Genomic DNA, 20,310 nt, shown 5'->3' with positions numbered 1-20,310 from the left:
GGTAGTGACTCTCAAAGGTAGCCTTTGGAGGCTACCTACCTCACGATTCCCTCAGGTCCACATGCAAAGGAAATTTCTGCCCCCCCCCCCTATAGTCTCTGGTAATGGAGCCCAAGAATATGCCTTTTTAAATAAGCTTCTCATCTGATTCTTATACACAGTGAACTTTGAGAACATCTGCTTTATGGTAGGGAAACAAGGGAAGCCGTATGACTTGATCAGGGTCACTTTGTAATTGGTACATCCAGGCATTGAACCCAGGATTAATCGCTAAATTGCTTGCCTCCCTGGGAACTTGAGCTTATTGGAGTAAGGTAGGATTAAGTGTTTGAGGCTCATCTCAGTTCACAATGAATCTAGAGGACTCAATTTATCTTGGGACTTCCCAAAGGATTTGGGCTTGCTTTGAGGGCACTTGTTTCCAAATTCTTGCCCCCCCCCCTTGAAAGTCCCTCTTATTAATAACGATCTTTTTGGCACAACTACCCTGCTCCTATCTATTTTCTTCTACACTCGCACCTATAACTGACCCTCACCTATAACCCTCTATTCCCGCCTACCTCTCTTCTGGTTCCTTCTGCACACCCTCTGGAGTGCTTTCATTTCATCAGCAAACCTTCTGTATGCATTCATGACATCTGCACACAGACATACATCTTTCCTCACTGTAAGATAAATTTGATTCTAAGCAGTGACACCACTTCTCCTGCAGCCTTCTTGAGGGTGAGAAGGCAGCAGTTGTCTCTGTTCCAAACTTCCCTTTTCAGACTACTATTGCTACAGTGCATGCTCTAGGAATCCTTCCCTGTTGGAGTTGATTATCCCTGTTTTCCATCTGTCTCATTTCGCCCTCCAATCAATGGTCCTTGCAACTTGACAGCTGGCATCCAACATTTCAGTCCTTCTTAGCAGATCTTCATTACAAAGCTAGCCCCTCTTCTCAAGCCCTCATTCTCATCCTCTAGGTCAAGGAATTTCTCCATTAATTATCTATTCTGACATCTTCAACCTTCTTTCTCTCTGTTTTCGTTTTCTTTGCTCAGACGCATACTATACAGTTTCTCCTATCATTGAAAAATTCCCAGGGTACCTGGGTGGCTCAGTTTTTTGTGCAACTGCCTTCAGCTCAGGTTATGATCCTGGAGTCCCGGGATTGAGTCCCGCATCAGGCTCCCAGCTCCACGGGGAGTCTGCTTCTTCCTCTGACCCTCTCCTCTCGCATACTCACTCCTATTATTTCTTTCAAATAAGTAAATAAAAATCTTAAAAAAAGAAAACAAATACCCAGCTTCAGTCTGTGCTAGACTGGCAATTAATGTACCCCCTTTGCCCCCACACTTAGCTTCTTCAAAAAGTGGTTTATAGCCCTGAATTCATTTCTTCCTCACCAACACATTATCTAGTCCCTTTGTAGGCTCTTTCCCTGTCTTTCTCCTCCTCTGAAATGCTACATTTTTGAAAATATTCTTTGGAGCATCTTAGCCACCAGAGGCAATGGTTACTTCACTCCCCCTTCCTTATCTGTTCTGCACCAGCTGATACATTTGACCTCTCCTTCCTCAACTCTCTTCTCAGCATCCAGTATGCATTTTTCCCCCTCTTTTCTAATGATTCACTATCTCCTCTTCCCCTTCTTACAAACGGACACCACCAAGAGTCTTCTTAAAACTCCAAATGCTGGGGCGCCTGGGTGGCTCAGCGGGTTAAAGCCTCTGCCTTCGGCTCAGGTCATGATCCCGGGGTCCTGGGATCGAGTCCTGCATCGGGCTCTCTCCTCCATGGGGAGCCTGCTTCCTCCTCTCTCTCTCTCTGCCTCTCTGCCTACTTGTGATCTGTCTGTCAAACAAACAAACAAACACAAAAAAACTCCAAATGCCTCTCAAACTGCATCGCTGACCAGCCCTAAACTCTTTCCTTTATTCTCCAAAACAAATGGTTCCCTTCATTCTGACACCACTCTTTCTCATGACTTTCCTACTTCTGGGAGGGTACTACACTCACGCCAGAAGTCCACAAGTCATCCAGCCCTCTTCTCTCTACTTTAGTTCCCTAATGGCAGAGTCCTCCAGAGTCATCATGAGCCCCTCCTATCCTCACCTTCTTGAGTCATCCAATCGCTGCTTGTCTTGGAGACTGCTAGAACACACCCACTAGTCTCCTAGCTGCCAATCCCTCAGCCTTCAAAATATTTCTACACTGAGTAGCCTATTCAAAATCCTCCCAAGTCTGGCTGTGTTCAAACACTCCATTAAAAAAATTGTAAACAACACTGTACTGGCTACCTAATAAAGTAAGTGACCACAGACTTTTTTTTTTAATGTGCCTATAAGACAGGATCATTTTCCCCCCCAAATACCCACACCCAGGATTTTCCAACCCTGCGCTTTCCTTCACATAGTTTCTTCTCCCTGAAATCCTTCATGCCTCCTCTCCGCTTGTCAAAGTCTTTCTTATCTTCTAGGGTCTGCTCCAAGTCTGTATCCTCTATGATGTTTCTTTTCCCAGCCCCAAAATACTTCACTAATACTATATTTAAATTTCCATTCTCAGACTCATATTCTGGTCTACTTCATGTTATAGATTATTGTCTTGAAAATATTCTAAATTCCATGGAGATTGATTCCATGTCATATCTATTATACAAACCAGAAATTCATTAAGTAAATATTTACTAAGCAGTTGCATGCCAGGAACTGTTCAAAGTATCCATCAGTGAGCAAAGAGTCAAAGATATCTACTCTCCTGAAGCTGAGTTTCTAATCCAACAGAATACCAGTAGAGTGACTTTGTCTTAAAAGGTGTGCACAAATGTTTGCATGCATGGAGGAAACAAAGAAGAAAAGAAGACAGGAGGGGAGGGAAGAAGAGAGGGGCAAAGGAATTCCTGCCCCTAGAACAGTCTTTCTTCCCTGAGGTCTCCCCAGCTACGACTGGGTGTAGCCCCTCATGAAATTATGCTGAGCTGGAATCCTTGATCTCACTGTGGTCCACACCCACGTCCTTAGATGTTGCTGGCTCTCTAAGAATCAACCCAGGGCGTCGGGGCAATAAGAGGTTCTCCTTTGTGTTTAAAGTGCTCTGGCTAATACAACCAGACACACTTTGAGGAGAAAACCTTAACTTTGGTGGGCTTAAGGAATGTGACCTACTTTATTTCCTTGGCTTCCCAAACGGCCTGGATTCCCTGCTTCTCCTCCTGATCCTGGAGGCCCCTGAAACAAAACAAGAATTGCAAATATAGCAGAACATAAAGCAAATTTCCCCTAAATCCTTTGTGTCTTTTCTAAGAGGAAAATGAACCACAGATAGGAAAAGAGTTATGGCTTTATTGATTTCTGCTCTGGAAAAAAGCATCACAGCTGTCAAATAAAAACTAGTAAATAAAAGAAAATTAATAAAGTAACTCATGACAGATGTGGCTTCAATGATCACGCTTTCTTGTGAGTCTTCTTTTCCAAAGAGATTTTACATTCTCACTGTTTTGCTTTTACAGCAGATGTTGCTAAAATGTCTAACATTTAAAGAAGGCATTCCAAGTGATATTTGCCTTTAACTGTACTCTGTCTGGTTCCTTGTTTTGGTAGAAAGCATTTTTTTAAGGTAAACTTTTATTTATTTGCAAACAATATAATTTGTCCAATAGAAAGTTCAAGAAACTTCACCAGAATAATTGGCATTAATAACAAGATATGTTCAGGCATACCAGATAAATATTTTGAAATAGTTTTCTCTTTCCTACTGATAAGTTAGAAAAGTAAATGTACATAAATTCCCATTTACCATTAGAAAGAATAAAAACTATAAAATACGTAGAATTTAGTAAGAAAGATAAAAGACCTATATATAGAAAGCTTTAAGATCTTATTGAAAAACATAACAAAAGTTAAACAGAGGGATAAATATACCACACATATATGGAAAATCTATTTGATATAATAGAAGTCTCTTTAATGTTCTAGAAAGCATGTTTATTGGGATAGCTTTAGAGCTGAACACTTAAAAATCCCAGTTCAGAGACAGCCCAACTGCCTTCTTGTGTTATTAACACTTGGGATCAGATTTTTCCTTTGGAATATCCAAACATATGGCAACAGAAATCTTGTGGTTAAAATATTTACATAGGTACTTGTAAATAATCTCAACACCAGTGAATTGAAATCATTTTCAAGAAAAAAATTTTTTTGAGGGGGTGCCTGGGTGGCTTAGTCGTTAAGCACCTGCCTTTGGCTCATTTCATTATCCCAGGGTGCTAGGATCAGCCCTACATCGGTCTCTCTGCTCAGCAAGAAACCTGTTTCTCCTTCTCCCACTCCCCCTGCTTGTGTTCCCTCTCTGTCAAATAAATAAAATCTTAAAAAAAAAAAAAATCTCCCCACTTTTTTTTGGCCACAGTTGCTGAATTTAAAAATAAATAAACCAAATCTGGGTAGTAAGCATGATACTTAAAAATCTTATTCAGAAAAAATTATGATATTAACCCTTTTGTCTTCAAAAAATTAAAAATGTAGTAAGTTGAACAAAATATTTCCTAACAGGAAAGACTGTTGAATAGTATATTGGTCACTTAGGGAAGATAATAATGATCTTTCCACAATTTTCTCTCCTTTCTTTATCTCAAAAGAAGATCTCTATTTCTTCACCTTCCATAGCTCTCAACTCTTTCCCTTGGAAATCTCACTTCCACCAGTGCCTGGGGCTAGCTCCTATGACCTTCATATTCGACCTAATTAGACTGTTTCCTGTTCTTACCTAATTTGAATTTTATCATGTATTCTTTGAAACTTTTCCCTTAATTTCTGTAACACCAGGGACTTCCTGGTCCCTCTCTGGTCTCTTCTCCATTTGCCTCTTAAATATCCATGTACCCTGAGGCTCCATTCTTGGACCTTATTTTCTCACTTAATCCCCTCCGCCTGAGTGACACCCCCATAGATTCACATAACCACTACTTTACAAAATAACTCCTAAATACCTGGATCTCCTGCTCAAAACACCCAACTAAAAGCCAGACCCGTATATTAAAATGTCTCTTGGATATCTCATCAGAATTGATTCCCAAAGATAGTTATACTTACTCTAAGGCATGCTTGGTTTCATATTCTCTTTTTAAGGGATTCCAGTTTGGGATTAGCACCAATTGGGATGATTCCCAATTGGGATTGGGAATCCCAATCCTGAATCCCAAGCTGGAAATTTAGGAATCATCCAAGGGCCCTTCCTATCTCTAGGAAGGCTACCTAGCCTATCTCTCAAAACCTATCAGTTACAAGTCCTACAGATTCTATTGCCTTTCTATACCCATCTCCCTTCCGCTATCACCTACCTTTTCTCTTCCATTCCTATTGCTGTCACCTACCTTCAGGGCTTTCTTCTTTCTAAATTCCTGGATTCTATGACTGTAGCCTGGCCTCTCTCTAATCCATTCTTTTCTCCTTTTCCCTTTTGCTTTAGAATGTCAGGCTGATGCTACCAATTTTTCTGAAATTCTGAATTCCGAGTAGCCTTCAGAATAAAGTTGATGGTATTTATTAATATATAAAATCCCTTAAAATGTTGGTATTGCAGGTCTCCATAGTCATCTGAGACTACTTCAATCACTATATGTTTATGCACAAACCATCTGCAGTCACAAAATACTTCTTGTTGTCTTAGGTTTTCACACTTGTGTAAGTTCTTTCCTTAGCTGGTTCATTTTTCTGTCCAGAAACAATCTCCCTCTTGTGAAAATCTTACCATTAGCATCACTGTTTCAAGAATACCTGAACCCCTTGACTCTGTTTGGTCTTACAACTGTTTTGAAAAACTGTCTCTCCACTTTGTATGTAATTGTTCATTAATTTCTCTCTCTCACCTACTAGATATTAGCCTGTATGTTCTTGAAGGAAGGGGTATAAGCAATTGGCTTCCTATCTCTGGAACTTAGTACAATACCTAGAACCCATCAATGCACCCATCGATTCATCTAGCAATCCATGCACCTATCCAGGAATAGCCCCCAAGAGGGATGAAATGATATGTTAGTTTGATTTTCTATATGACATTTTTTATGTACTTTACAGAAGGATAAAGTAGATTTCAACTGTCCTTGACAATAAGGGGCAAACCAGAAGTCTTGCCTAGGAGATCACCTTCTGGGCTTCCTTCCAACATAACCAGCTCTATGAGATGAAGGAAATTTCAGAGAGATTCCTTCATGTGTAGTCACTTTAAGTACACACAAGAACAATGAGAGATTATCCTGTTTGAAAGCCCTCCAAAATGGAAGAGTTCTTAAAATGGATGGATGCATACATGCAGAAAGGGCATGGTCATCTGAACATCAGAAAACATGATTCTATTTCCTGCGTAGGACCATACCAAGTACCAGACTGGGATTTGTGACTCCTTGAATGGGTCCCAAGCTCCATGAATGGTTACCCGGATGTATTAACTACTCAAATACTGCTGACTGTATAGGGACTGTTTTTAAAGGAAAGCTAAAAAAAAACTCGCTGCCACCCCAAGATATCAAAGAGTCAAAAAAGTTGCTTTGATTTGAGGGCAAGAACATCTATGGAATATAAAGAGAAGATTAGGGCATTCAAAGGAAAAGGGCACCAGCTAAAGGTAAAATCTTTATTGGCTTTGTTGTAATGGCAGACTTTTATTGAGCATTTATTTTGTGAAAAGCTCTATGTTCAGAAGTATATATTGACATTATACATGCTTTCTCAATCACAATGAGATAAATATGATTAACACTACTGTTTACAAATAAAAATCAGATTGTCAAAGCATTTAACTCCAAATCACCAAACAGGAGGCTAAGAAGGGAGCTAAACCCGATTCTGACTCTACACTTACCTCTTGGCCATTCTTTCTGCTATTTTGAGACCTGTGTCTGGGATAGGATTCCTAAACTCTACTAATCATGCACCACCTGAGACTAGAATTTTAAAAATATGAATCTCCAAGCTTGATGCAGGAGGCTGGGGCCAGATCTACTCTCCACTCTCAGGTCTTGGCCTGGTGGTCCTTTGCTCATGTTTTGACTCTGCCACAGAGCCTTCTGCAATCACAACTGGTTAATACAAGTGTTAAGTGATGATAGGATATGTTTAGAGTGTAAATGTTTTTTAAAAACTGTTCTTAGCATCTTATCAGAAAGGGTTGAAGTAGGAGTTTGGGATTAATGTCTGGGGCAGTGCCAAGGACACCCTGACTTCGGATGGAATATGGCCGCACAGGCAGACGAGATTTAGGATCTTCTCATGTTCAAAAGGAAACCTGTCACTTATTTTCATGGGGTAAAACTGCTTACACTGACAATCAGTAAGTTGTCAGGCTGGGCTGGAGCTACCCAAGGAGATTAAATGTTCAGTGTCTTTAAAAAGAGTCCGATATGAGCTAATTCTTAGAAAATAAAAGACAAGAGCCAGCAAGAGGTGGGCTAATGCAAGAACAAACCCCAAGAAATCCGAGATGTTGATCTTGACAGTGCTAATCTAAGACACAGCCTCTAACCTCAACTTCTAATCTTTCATGCATCCTATACTCCAACCATGTTGAACCATTTATGGTTCCCCAACTCACTTTGATATCTCTTTTTAGATTACCCGGCTCCTTTTCCCAGATGCCTGCTTCTCCTTTGGTCACCTGGAAAACACTTCCCTATCCTGCAAAAGCTAAATCACTCTTCTCCTGCTCCAAAAAGTTCCTGTTCCCACCACTCTACCCTGGGTGCAATTCCCTTTTAGCATTTAGTACGTCACGTCTCAACTATTTGTTTGTGTTGGTGACCTTTACGAGATTGGGAGCATGTCCTTTATTTATTTTTTTCTTTAAAATCTTTTATTTATTTATTTGGAGGGAGAGAGAGTGAGCTAGCAAGAATGCAAAAGCAGGGGGACGGTGAAGCAGACTCCCCATGGAGCAGTGAGCCCAATTCCAGGATGCTGGGATCATGACCTGAGCTGAAGGCAGACGCTTAACCCACTGAGCCACTGAGATGTCTTGGGAGCGTGTGCTTTTATCCTACTGTAGGATCCTACTATATATCCTACAAGATAGGACTTACATACAGGAAGCACTCAGTAAATATTTGAGTAAAAGGAATGGTTGATGGATCATCCATCCTAGATTATACAGAATGATGAAATCCAACCATTGCAGTTCAGATTACACGTTGTTATATTGTTATTATTATCATGGCCTTCCTTGGATTGGAGACTCTCATGCTTTGGGCATAAAATGTCCCTGCTAAATTAGGTAATTGAGTCACAGGGAGGTTAAATAAATTACCCAAGTCCACACACCTAAGAAGGTACAAAACTGGCAAACCCAGGCAGCTTGGTTTCAGGCACTATGCCCTTGACCACTATGTTATGCTCTATAAAGACGACAACAGAAATTCTACTTTGTGTTCCAAATTTGCATGGAATAATTCCAACATTTCTTGATATTGCATGTGACATTAGTGATTATTTGACTGAAACAAGTAAGAATAATTCCAGTACTAACTAGAATTACTAAGTATGTCTGATTTTCCATTCCTTTTCTAGGCATTGATTACATTAAGGTAGTACCCTAGGGTAAACCAAACAGGGGAACAAAGGAAGGTATAAAAGAATACGTGTTCTTTTCAAAGTTATACTTTCTTTTTCATTGTGCCATGGACTATATTTCTTTCATATCATAGCCATATACTTGGTTGGATTAACACATTTTGATTTATTCAGAATGCCCCAACAGTGCATAAATTAATAAGCCTTCAGAACACTGTCAACAGAAATCACATGCTTTTTTCTAAATGTATATACTAAGAAAAAATTAAAGTCTTCAGTTAAAAAACACTCCTGTGAGGAATGCCTGGGTGGCTCAGTTGGTTAAGCATCTGACTCCTGATATCAGCTCAGGTCTTCATCTCAGGGTTGTGAATTCAAGACCCATGTGGGGCTACATGCTGGGCATGAGCTTACTTAAAAAACAAAACAAAAAACACTCCTGTTATTCCATTTAAGAGGCTAGTTCTTAAGCCTATGTCAGTGGATTTATAGAGCCAATAGAGAATAACATTCTCTTGTATACCTGGTAGTGTTTGTGTCCTGTGGTTTTCCTTTGGAAACAACAATTTTGAGATCCCATTCATCATATCCTGAATATAAAAAATTCTACACATCTTTGAAATAGCACTTTCACTGTGTTGACAAGGGTATTTCAAGAAAAGCAAGCAAAGAAAGAAAGTCATGGTTTCTAGCCAGATAAATGGAAGAGGTAGAGAGAAGTGGTACCTTTTGACTATAGTTGGCAATGCCAAGAGTTTGAATGATTTATAACTATAACTAATCTTGCCAGAGCAAGATTAAAGGGGTCTCACTCAGACAAGTACACTACAGGGCAAATGGAATAACTTATTTGAGCAATAGTCACTTAGATACAATTTTGGTTTCTAGAAGAAGAGAATTACCAAGTTCTTTGGATTTCAACCCATCTACATCTTAGTATTTTATACAAACAGATGAGTTAATCACCTGTTTCCCTCGGCATTTGTTGATTTTTTAAAAAAAATTCTAACTCATGGTGCCAGCAAGTTTTTAATGATTCAGGATGTGAATACAAAACTGTTACTTTTCAATTAGTTCTACAATGAAATTTTTAAAGTTTTCAAGCTGTTTGAAGGAGTACATTCATCAAACTGGGAACAAATATTCTGATGAGCAGTAATTAATAGGGTTTAAAATATTACATCAAGAGATATGGGTTTATGCAAATAGTTTCTTAAATATTTTGATGATGAACACGGTCACTTATGTGTTGGACCACTGCCTGATGGACACAAAAGAATATATTCCATTTATCCCATTAGTCAAGCGCATGTCCCAATTGTGTCTCATTCATTCATTTACTTATTATGTAATAAGTAAATATTATGATATAATAATAATAATAACTATCATATTTATTATTTAAATACTTGTTGAGCTCTACCGTGTGGCAGCCCTGTCATTCTAGGCTCTGGGATATAGTACAAGTAAGACAAAGTTATGGCCTTCAGGGAGTTTATAGTGTAGAAGGGGAGACAAAAAGCTAAACAAATATAATAACAGTTAGGCAAAGGCCACATCATGTAGGGATCTGCTACTCAGTGTGTGGTCTGGGAACCAACAGCATCAGTACTGACCAGGAGCTCACTGGAAGTGTAGAACCTCAGGACCCACCCCAGACCTACTGATCAGAATCCATACTTCAGCAAGTTGTCCAGGTGATTCTCAGACACTTTATATTTGGTGAAGTGATGTGGGAAAGTCAGTCCCAGCACTGGGTCTGTCTACTAGAATCGCCTGGGGGAGAATTTAAAATTACTGATATGCTGGCCTTACCTTCAGAGATTCTGATTTAAATGGTCTGGGGAGGGTTCCAGGTGGTGGAGTGTTTTATAATCTTCCCAGGAGATTATCGTGTGTAGCTAGGTTGAGGAGCACTGAAGAGGGTTGCACTCTTGGTGCAATGGGAAGCCCTTGAGGAGATCAGGGGAGTGGCATGACCTGATTTCTACAGAGGAGGAATTTTTAACCCACAGTAATGGCTGAGATGTTGAGGCAAAGAGGGCTATAAGCCATCTTCCACCTCTGTGTCTGACAGAAAGATAGCCCACCCTGCAAGGTATAGACCACAATATGATGTGGCTTTCAATCACATTGAACACTAAACTCAAAATTTTGCTGGTTCACAGGCAGTAAATAACTCCTTCTGCAGAAAAGAAACTGCAAGGACATCCATATGAAAGCCAGGATCAAAGCCAGATGCAGTCATTTTCTCTCATTACATACCTGAGGACCTTTACTTCCCAGACCTCCTTTCTCGCCTTTCACACCAGTCTCTCCTCTGGGACCCTACATACATACAGAGCATACAGATAATTAAAGCATTATTTTCTTTCTAGAATAGAACACTTGAATGTTAACTTGAATATTAAAGATGGACATGATAAGTAAGTCACATGGACAGAAACTGAAAAGAGAACTCTATTCGTGTCCTTGGCTCTGTCTTGACCTGTGAGCTCTCCTTGTATGTATACAAAGGTCCAATTTTTAATTTAGGCCACTGGGGGCATTTACAGTTGACTGAACAAATAGTACACAGTTGAATTTTTCAGGATTGCTTTCTAATCATCCTAAGCATCTTTAGACTCCAAATGCATATATTTCTTATGTGATAAAGAAAATAATCCCTAATTACATAATCTGAAACCAAAATATTAAAAAGAATTTTCTGTTCAATAATCACACTGAACACTGGTCATAAGATATAGTATGTGGTAAAATGAAATCTGGATATTTCTACTTCTAGAATATTATATTGCCTATTAATTGTGGCCTCTGTACATTAGGCAGAGAAACCTTCATGCTGTGTTTGGTTTTTCTATTTCCTTTTAAATTATGTCACAAAAGAAGAGTCTGTAAAGTGAAGAAGGGATGTTGTTGTATTATTTGTTTAGCATGAAATAAAGCCAGCCAATCTATTGAAATGTTTCCCCACAACCCCAGTGGCAAATGTCTCACTTGAAGATAAGAAATGTGAACTTTCCTCAGCTGGCAAGTAAAACAAACAAACAAACAAACAAACAAAACCCAATCAAGTTCAAAAGAGACAGAGGTCCAAGGGGGCAGACTGTTTACTGCTCTGAAATCTTGGTAAAAGTGTGAACACAATTTCTCCTCTGATGTCTAAGGATATTTCATCCAACTTCCACGTACCAAGCTGCCAACACAAAATAGTTATTTTTTTTACTATGTGGATTAAAACTTTGAAAAATTATAGAAACTTTGCTTGTCCTGCAGTTACCAAACAGCACAATTTTTCTCAAGATTTCAAAACAAAGTTTGGAGAGAAAAAAAATAGGTTCTAATTTTCTATAGTCTGACCTCCTTTCCTTCACCTCAGCATTTTCTAGGACTTCCTTTCCCTTTTCAGTATTATTCCAGGCTACATTTTGCTCTTTCTGGCACATGCTTCTTTCCCCTCATGTGATTGCTTTTAAGAGCCAACCATGGTTTATTCCTTGTAAAGGAAAAAGTGCTGGAGGCAGCTCTCTGGGGAAGTGAGCAAGAAGGCAGGCTGAGTGCCACACTATAGATCACTCCGCTGAAGACTTCAGCTGTATTTGGAACAATTCTTTCCTAGAGTAGAGCCAGTTTTTTCTACCACACAGTCATCCAGATATGTGTGTTTTGGGTTCTTACCGTGCTACATTGACCAAAATTCCCAGGTTGGACGCTCAACATTTTCTTTGGTTCAAGGTCTCCTCTAGATATTCTAGCTAGCTTGAACTCATTGCACAAGGGCACTACCCAGCATGTTCATTCTCTTTTCGTCTCTTGACAGGACAAAACTTAAAGGAGACCAAATTTTGGTCTTGTTGCTTCCTTACTTTATTTCCCTGAAAACACTTTAAACATCTGTATTTCTGCAAAGAGGTTTGAAGACTCCAGATTCTTCTTTATGTTCTCAAACCCTGATTAGTTCTGATATGTACCTGAGGGCCTTTAAGTCCCCATGAGCCTTCAAGTCCATCTGGGCCCGGGATGCCTGTTTTCCCCTGTGGTGAGAGAGAATTAACCTGTTAACATCATTTCCTGAGAATTTTGTTTCCTTTATGTACAAGATTATATACTGTTAACCCAATGTCAGTGCAGGATCTTTGGCAAAAAAATGAATGATAAAGAAATAAAAATTTTCTATAATCTCTTCAAGCAGAGAGAACCACAGTTACTATGTTGGTATATTTTCTTTCAAGTTTTTATACATATGCACACTCACACATTCCTTTTTTTTTTTGTAATGTTTGTAATGTATTTCACTTGGGCATTTGGCCTGAAGAAACTCAGTTAACATTTTCTTCAAAAATATCCCGACATCTTACAACACTACATTCAAATAGCTTAAATATCTATGGGTCAAAATTTAAGCAGTATCTTCACATTGCCTTTGAACTCTTACAGAGATAAGAATTCCAAAGAAGAGGAAGGATTAAAAAGCATAATTTAGTCAACTATTGGGATAGCCTAAGTTTATGCCCCATTTATTATACAGATGTGATTGAATGTCCCTTGCTAATTGTCTTTTCCTAGATCTCAGAGGAATTTCTCAACACATTCTCTCCCCAATCTTATTTCGTGCTGTTATTCTGGATTTTTTTTTCTTTTTGTTGAGGTCTAACCTTGAAGGGTGTTTGAGTAATGTCTGCAGATGGTTAACTCTCTTGGTGTTGGTCTGAAAATGTCTACATGTTCATTCACAGTTCAGCGAGGTATAAAATTCAAAATTAACAGCTATTTTTCTTCTGTACCTGCGTATATCATTTTGTTTTCTGCATGTTTTATTGCCAAATATAAGTCTGTTGCAATCTGATCTGTTATTCCTTTCAAGGGTAAAAATGCCTTTTCTCTCTGGTCATGTTTAAGATGTTTTATCTTTAGCATTCCAGAGTTTCATCATGATGTGATTGAGAGCAGATTTATTGTTTATCCTCATTGTATTTTCTTTTTTTTTTTTTAAAGATTTTATTTCTTTATTTGACAGAGGTCACAAGTAGGCAGAGAGGCAGGCAGAGAGAGAGAGGAGGAAGCAGGCTCCCTGCTGAGCAGAGAGCCCAATGTGGGGCTCAAACCCAGGACTCTGGGATCATGACCTGAGCCGAAAGCAGAGGCTTTAACGCACTGAGCCACCCAGGCACCCCCCTCATTGTATTTTCAACTTGAGGGTCTGTGTTTCCTCAATTGCATAAATTCTCAGTTGCAATATTTTCACAAATATTACAGATACATGAGGCATGTATATCACCAACATGTACAAAGAAGATAAGATATAATATTTGGTACAGTAAACTTTTGAATAAAACACTCAGAATGTCCAATATGTATCAGGGTTTTGCTATACATACTCCCAGTTTATAAAGGGTTTATGTAAATTGTAAGGTTTCAGAGTTCATTGAACTAAAATCTAAAAGATCACTCAACTGAGTTACTACTTTGCATGTGAAATCCAAAGTTAAATTTAATAGTAATTGGACCAACTAGTGTTTCTTGTCATTAATTTTTTTTATAGTCTTTGGTTGGACTGCCCAAGTCTTCACATTACAATTTGAGTTCTGGAAATTGTAATCTAAAATATTTCTAACATTTTATTCCACAACCAATATCATCAAAAAGTGGAAGAACTTTAGTCTTGAAAGAGGTTTCTCAGAGCCTTTATTCTTATTCCTTGATTGGACACAGGATACTTATCATTTGGAGTTAAGAAAAAAAAATTATACCTGTGGGCCTGTATGTCCCCTTCGGCCATGAGCTGCCTAAAATAGGAAAGGTAAGTACCATTAACTCTGAAAAAAATGCTTTTTATATTTAAATTAGTAATGAACACCTTAAGGCACTCACTTTATTTTTTTTTTTTAAGTACCCACATATTGCTTAAAACATTTAATTATCCACTGCACCAGGACAGTAAAATGTTGCCAATTCTGAATTTCTTATCCTAGGGCAATAGGTTATTAAAATCACAGAGACAACTGAAACCTGTACATACTTAAGAGAGCAGTTTGTGTTCAATAATTTGTCCTCCCCTAAACTATTACTAGAGCTGATCACAAGCTCCAAAATTGGCTGATTTGAATTTAATTTCTTTGCATTTTTCCAAAGTACTATCAAGTAAGCCAAAAATCAGGAATGGAGTGGCCACAGGTAGGAAACCAGAGGAAAAACTGGGAGAATTGACTCATTTGAACTTTATTATAGATTAATTTCAGAATCTAAAGATAACCAGACTAATTTTACCCTCTCCCCTCTAAAAAGCCAAAAAATAAGCTATCTGTCAAAAATCAGAGAATCAGCCCAAATATTCAGAAGTTCTCAATTCAGTAGGTTAATGAAATAGTCAATCAAAATAATAGCATTACATAATCAAGTGGAATTTTCCTAATACTCTTTCATATGTAAGGTCAGGGCCTGGATATATTTCAGATCAACAATCTGAAATCACACAGATGTTTTATTGTCTAACTGAGGAAGACCTAGAACAGGATGTCTCAGTAAAGTCATAGCAAGACTGACACCAGGATTTGCAAAACTCAGTATATTATCAGATGACATTTTCTTGATGGAAATTTGAAATTGTTAGATCAAAATTCTACGTGAGGACAGTACTGCAGACTCTAAATTCTTCTAATCATATTTCAGTTAAAATCTATTGTTATTTAGGAAACAGACTGTGTATATCTGGAGAAATGGAGACCTCTTTAACATTTTAAGATGAGAGTTTAAATCCTCTCTGTCAGAGGGAGGAAGAGAAGCTCTCTCGAAGGGTTTATCTGTTCTGGTTCAATTCTTCAGTCATATTCAGAAAAATACTTGCAAATAATCTGTTACCTACAAAGCATATTGTATGAGAACCAGAGGAACATAAAGATTTCACACACATATGCACACACACATAGTTCTTCACCTCAGGAGACCCTCATATTTTGGGTTTGGGGGTGAAGAGATAAATATTACAATATTTACAAGGCATAGTATGGCAAATGCCATAAGAAAGGGGAAGATGGAATATTAGTTAATGCCCTTCAATGGATGAATGGATAAGGAAGATGTGGTCCATATACACTATGGATTATTATGCCTCCATCAGAAAAGACGAATACCCAACTTTTGTAGCAACATGGACGGGACTGGAAGAGATTATGCTGAGTGAAATAAGTCAAGCAGAGAGAGTCAATTATCATATGGTTTCACTTATTTGTGGAGCATAACAAATAGCATGGAGGACAAGGGGAGATAGAGAGGAGAAGGGATTTGAGGGAAATTGGAAGGGGAGGTGAACCATGAGAGACTATGGACTCTGAAAAACAGTCTGAGGGTTTTGAAGGGGTGGGGGGTGGGAGGTCAGGGTACCAGGTGGTGGGTATTATAGAGGGCACGGATTGCATGGAGCACTGGGTGTGGTACAAAAACAAGGAATACTGTTATGCTGAAAATTAAAAAAAAAAAAAAAAAGCAATTATATCCAGTTTGTCAAATTAAGAAAATATTCCTAGAGGGAGATTGTTTTTAAAAGTTTTTTTTTTTTTAAAGTAATCTCTACACCCAAGGTGAGGCTTGAATTCACAACCCCGAGACCAAAAGTCTCATGCTCTACTGACTAAACCAAGCCAGATACCCTGGAAGATACTTTTGATATGGGTTTCACAGAATGTTAGGAGTTTGATGGGTAGATGAAAATGAAAATGAAAGAAGTCTTTCTAGTAAAGGGTATAGCCCAAGTAATGAAGTAGAGGCAGGAAAACAGGAAATGTATTTGATAGTGTGTATTTGACTATTTCTGGGTCAAAGGTGTGAGGAAAGAGGGGAGTAGTAGGATTACTAAACTGAAGGGTTCATACTCCCTTTATCAAAACCACTGGGGCCCTCAGAGCAGAAAATGTGCATGGCCAGACTTGGGCTTTAAGTGGATACACCTGGGTATGGTAGGCACAACTGAACCTATATTCAGGCAAAATAAAGGGCTTCCTATAGGATATAATTTATGGGATATGAAACTGGACTTTACATCCAAAAATCTTTCTCTGGTCCACTGTCACAGTGTTTGAAATAATATCTTTAAAGTTCGACTTTGAAAGGGGCTCTCAACATGAGCCCCCTAGAGGCACTGGGATTGACTGGTGGTAAGTAAAAACTGACTTCTGTCCCTAGGCAGGAGTTTATTAGCTCCTCCTAACAGAGGAGACAGACTTTAACCCTCTTTTATGCAAATAATGGAAACCTCTCTGGAAGTCATCACCTAGGGCTTTCATAATGGCTACTTGGGATTTAAATTTCAAATGGAAATCATGGATTTGAGATACCTTGGGTAGGTATGAGAAACTGAAAGAAAACAAGAAAATGGGGGAGATTATTTTACACTTTTTTTTTTTATTTTTTTATTTTTTTACATTTTTTAATGTTTTAGATGGGAAAGATTAAATCCCAAAATGTCTTCATGGGTCTGCCCAGGGGCTTGCAGGTGTCTGGTAACACATCCACACGGTCTAACTTATCTGTAAAAGGAATGAGCACATCAAGAAAGAAAATATCCCCAAAGTCATCCTGCAAGTAAGAAGACCTAGAACAGGATACTCAGTCTTGCTGGGCCCTTGTAGCTTGGCTTTCTGATGGTTTACCAGGACCCACTTTCCTGGATAGGTATAGACTGATTTGAGACACAGTCCTCACGGAAAAAAAGCAGGACACTCATTTACAATTTTGGCTGACTGCCTGGGGGCAGTTCTGGCTGCCCCTTAAAGTAGTGCCAAGAGAGTTGAAAAGGGAAAAGCATAACTAACAGCTCTCTAGACTGAATAGGACCGAAGGCCATGTTTTAGTATGAGACTAGAGTTGCTTCTCATTATCCATGGCACAAGAATCTGTTCTAATTCTCAGTGAAGTTTGGGTCAGAAAGAACCAATCTCCCATTCCTACCTTCTGCACCAGTGCTGTGGCTTTCTGGTCCTGATCCTACTCCCCTGACCCTCTCAGTCCAACCCATTACAGACTGCTGGCTGAGCTGAGCTTGTTATCCCTGAAGTTCCATTCCCCTCTCAATAATGGTTTCAAACTGCAAGAGGGGGATTTACAAACCCCCCTCGCTGGCAATGTCTGGAGACAGTTTTTGTTGTCACAAGTTGGAGGTGTTGCTAACACCTCATGGGTACAGCCAGGGATAACACTATACATCCTACAATGCACAAAACAACTCTGCACAACAAAGAATTACCTGATCCAAAGTCAATAATAGGTTGAGACACCATCCCTTGAATCTTAACATGATTCTAGGTTCCTTGAGAGTAAGAACTAGGTCTTATTTGATTTTGTAGCTCAGAGTTGGTCAACCGCTATTATTTCCCTGCTTGCCACACCCTACCACCATCCTCCAGTCACTTTTCACTTCAGCAGAATCTTGTTGCACAAAGGAGTCCTCAATACTATCTATCTACATTTTTAAAAAATTCTTCCTTCTTTCCTTCCCTCCCTCCTTCCTTTCTTCATTTTTATTATGTTAGGCACTATACAGTATATAATTAGTTTCTGAAGTGGTGTCCAGGACTCATTGTTTGCATATAACCACCAGTGCTTCATGCAATCTGTGCCCTCCTTAATTTCAGAGTTTTTCAGTTAGTGGTATAAATTTTTCTTCTTTCTGAAAGGATAATGACTTTACCATTATTATAAATATGATACAGGCTGATCTTTAATTATTCAAAAGCAGGAAAAAAACAAACATCTAAGTCATCCCAAATCCTATGTAGATAAATCTATTGTTAACATTTGGCAATCATGATTCCTGCCATCTTTTTATGCATGTTTACAAACAGAGTTCTAAATATTTAATTAAGAAAGGGTCATGGTACTTATGCTATTATAAAATTAAAATGTATTGAATTTTACTTGAATTTAATAGAACAACAAAGTAAATGGGCGCTGTATTGCCTGAATTTTCTAAGGCTGGATCGTATTAATTACTCTTATGTACAAAGGACTACCAGGTGGGTATGAAAATCTTGGACCCCTGGATTTCCCTCAAAACTCTACCTATTCTACTGCTCTCCCTTTTGGCCCTGATCATTGTGAAGAAGGCTGAAGACAGACTGGGTTTTCCTTCTTTTGGAAATTCTTGGAGTTTCTTCCTTTACATAACAAGTTTGGTAATTTCACTAGGATGCACCTCAGTGTTAATGTTTTGTATCAATTTTTTTCTGAGTCAGAAGATGCCTTTTATCCTGCACATTTGAGAATTTTATAAGGAATTCTCTTTATTATACTTCTGGATATTTTTTTTACAATATCCAGAACTGCAAATTGTACAGTTGTTGACTCTCCATTGTCTATCTCTATCATTGCTTTTGTAGTTTCTTAATTACTATATGTCCAACTACATTTTCAGTCTTATTTATTCTTATTTTTTTGTTGCTCATAACCTATATTGCACACTGATCACCCCCAAACACTACCAGCTTGCTTTCTTCACTTTCTATCATCTTGTCAGTTCCTTAGACTCTTTTTAGAACAATTGCAAAGCCCTAGTTTTTTCGAGACTTTAGAGAACTATTTGCCAGAGTCGTTCTGTCTTTTCCTTGAATAATTCCCCTCCCAGTGAGGGTTTATTTGCCCTTTGCTCATGTTGCTTTCCTCTTCTTTCTATGCATAAGTCTTAATAACCATTTAATAATGAAGATTAATAATATTTCTGATTATTAATCACTTTTGTAGAGGGCCACCTACTTACTGAGTAACTGTATATGGTGTAGCAGGACCTAGGTCAGTGGCTTTGATATAGATATGTTGTCTCAAACCTTTCTCACCATGAAGTATTTCTTTATCTTTTTTTTTTTTTAAGATTTTATTTTTTTAAAATTTTTTATTTTTTTATAAACATGTATTTTTATCCCCAAGGGTACAGGTCTGTGAATCGCCAGGTTTACTAGAACGTATCATGAAGTATTTCTTTAACTCATGCTACCTCTCCCTTCAAATCTGGTCATTTAAGAGATTCTTGGAACTCACATAAAGCCCCTTAAATCACAGCTTTACAACAGTCACTCTTTCTTCAATCTTTGCTGCCTCCATGGACCAGACTGCTGGTTGTAGATTTTAAAAATGAAATATTCTTTAGTTTCCCATGATTTCTGCCTCTTCTGTTACACTTTCTATGGGTATATTCTCTGCTCTTCTCAAAACCCGAAAACTCCTTTTAGAGAAATCTGATCCCTGACGAGGTCTGAAGTATAGGTATAAGCTTTCCAAAGCCTCCCTTCATTAGGCTCTAGATTTAAAAAGAACTGACCGATATTTGTCATCACATGTGGTCACTCTTTGTTAATCTCTAATTTCTTGTGCTGTGTTTGGTAAGTTGCACAAAAAGGAATAGGAAAAGAAAACACATGGACTTTGCCATCTTTAGCTGGAAGTCCCAATTTTACTCCTGAATGACACTGCTGAATCTACAGCACAAATGGGGACACATTTCTCGGGAGTTGTGCAGTTTTAACATACATGGTGATACTGTGTTAGCCTCTAGAGAGACTATAGCTTCTATAAAACAATAAAAGCACACATCCCATGCCAGGAAATCTTGGATGATACTCTTTAAGTTCAAAATATTTTCCCAGGGTATGTAAGCTGGCTACACCCTTTTAGAAAGTGAAGTGAATAGCAAATGTATTGCTTTATCTTTAGGTGCATTAACACAGCAGCAATAATAAAGTGTTTTCCCCAAAACTAAATTCTGCATGTTTTAAATATAACT

The 20,310-nt window shown here is 38.4% G+C and overlaps 1 protein-coding gene across 1 annotated transcript in view; it reads right to left on the bottom strand.

The window, feature by feature from the left end:
* Window positions 1-20,310, bottom strand: part of COL6A6 (collagen type VI alpha 6 chain) — a 140,768-nt gene that overhangs the window by 48,030 nt on the left and 72,428 nt on the right. The window contains exons 21-24 of the mRNA XM_059162584.1: window positions 14,294-14,329; window positions 12,515-12,577; window positions 10,809-10,871; window positions 3,150-3,212 (exon numbers count right to left, since the gene is read on the bottom strand). Coding sequence (XP_059018567.1) covers window positions 3,150-3,212; window positions 10,809-10,871; window positions 12,515-12,577; window positions 14,294-14,329 — 225 coding nt within the window. The remainder of the gene's footprint in view (window positions 1-3,149; window positions 3,213-10,808; window positions 10,872-12,514; window positions 12,578-14,293; window positions 14,330-20,310) is intronic.

Source organism: Mustela lutreola, chromosome 2 (assembly GCF_030435805.1).
Source record: "Mustela lutreola isolate mMusLut2 chromosome 2, mMusLut2.pri, whole genome shotgun sequence".
NCBI classification, from domain to species: Eukaryota; Metazoa; Chordata; class Mammalia; order Carnivora; family Mustelidae; genus Mustela; species Mustela lutreola.
Note: the sequence above shows the minus strand (reverse complement) of the source record. Positions and strands in the feature narration are given on the sequence as shown.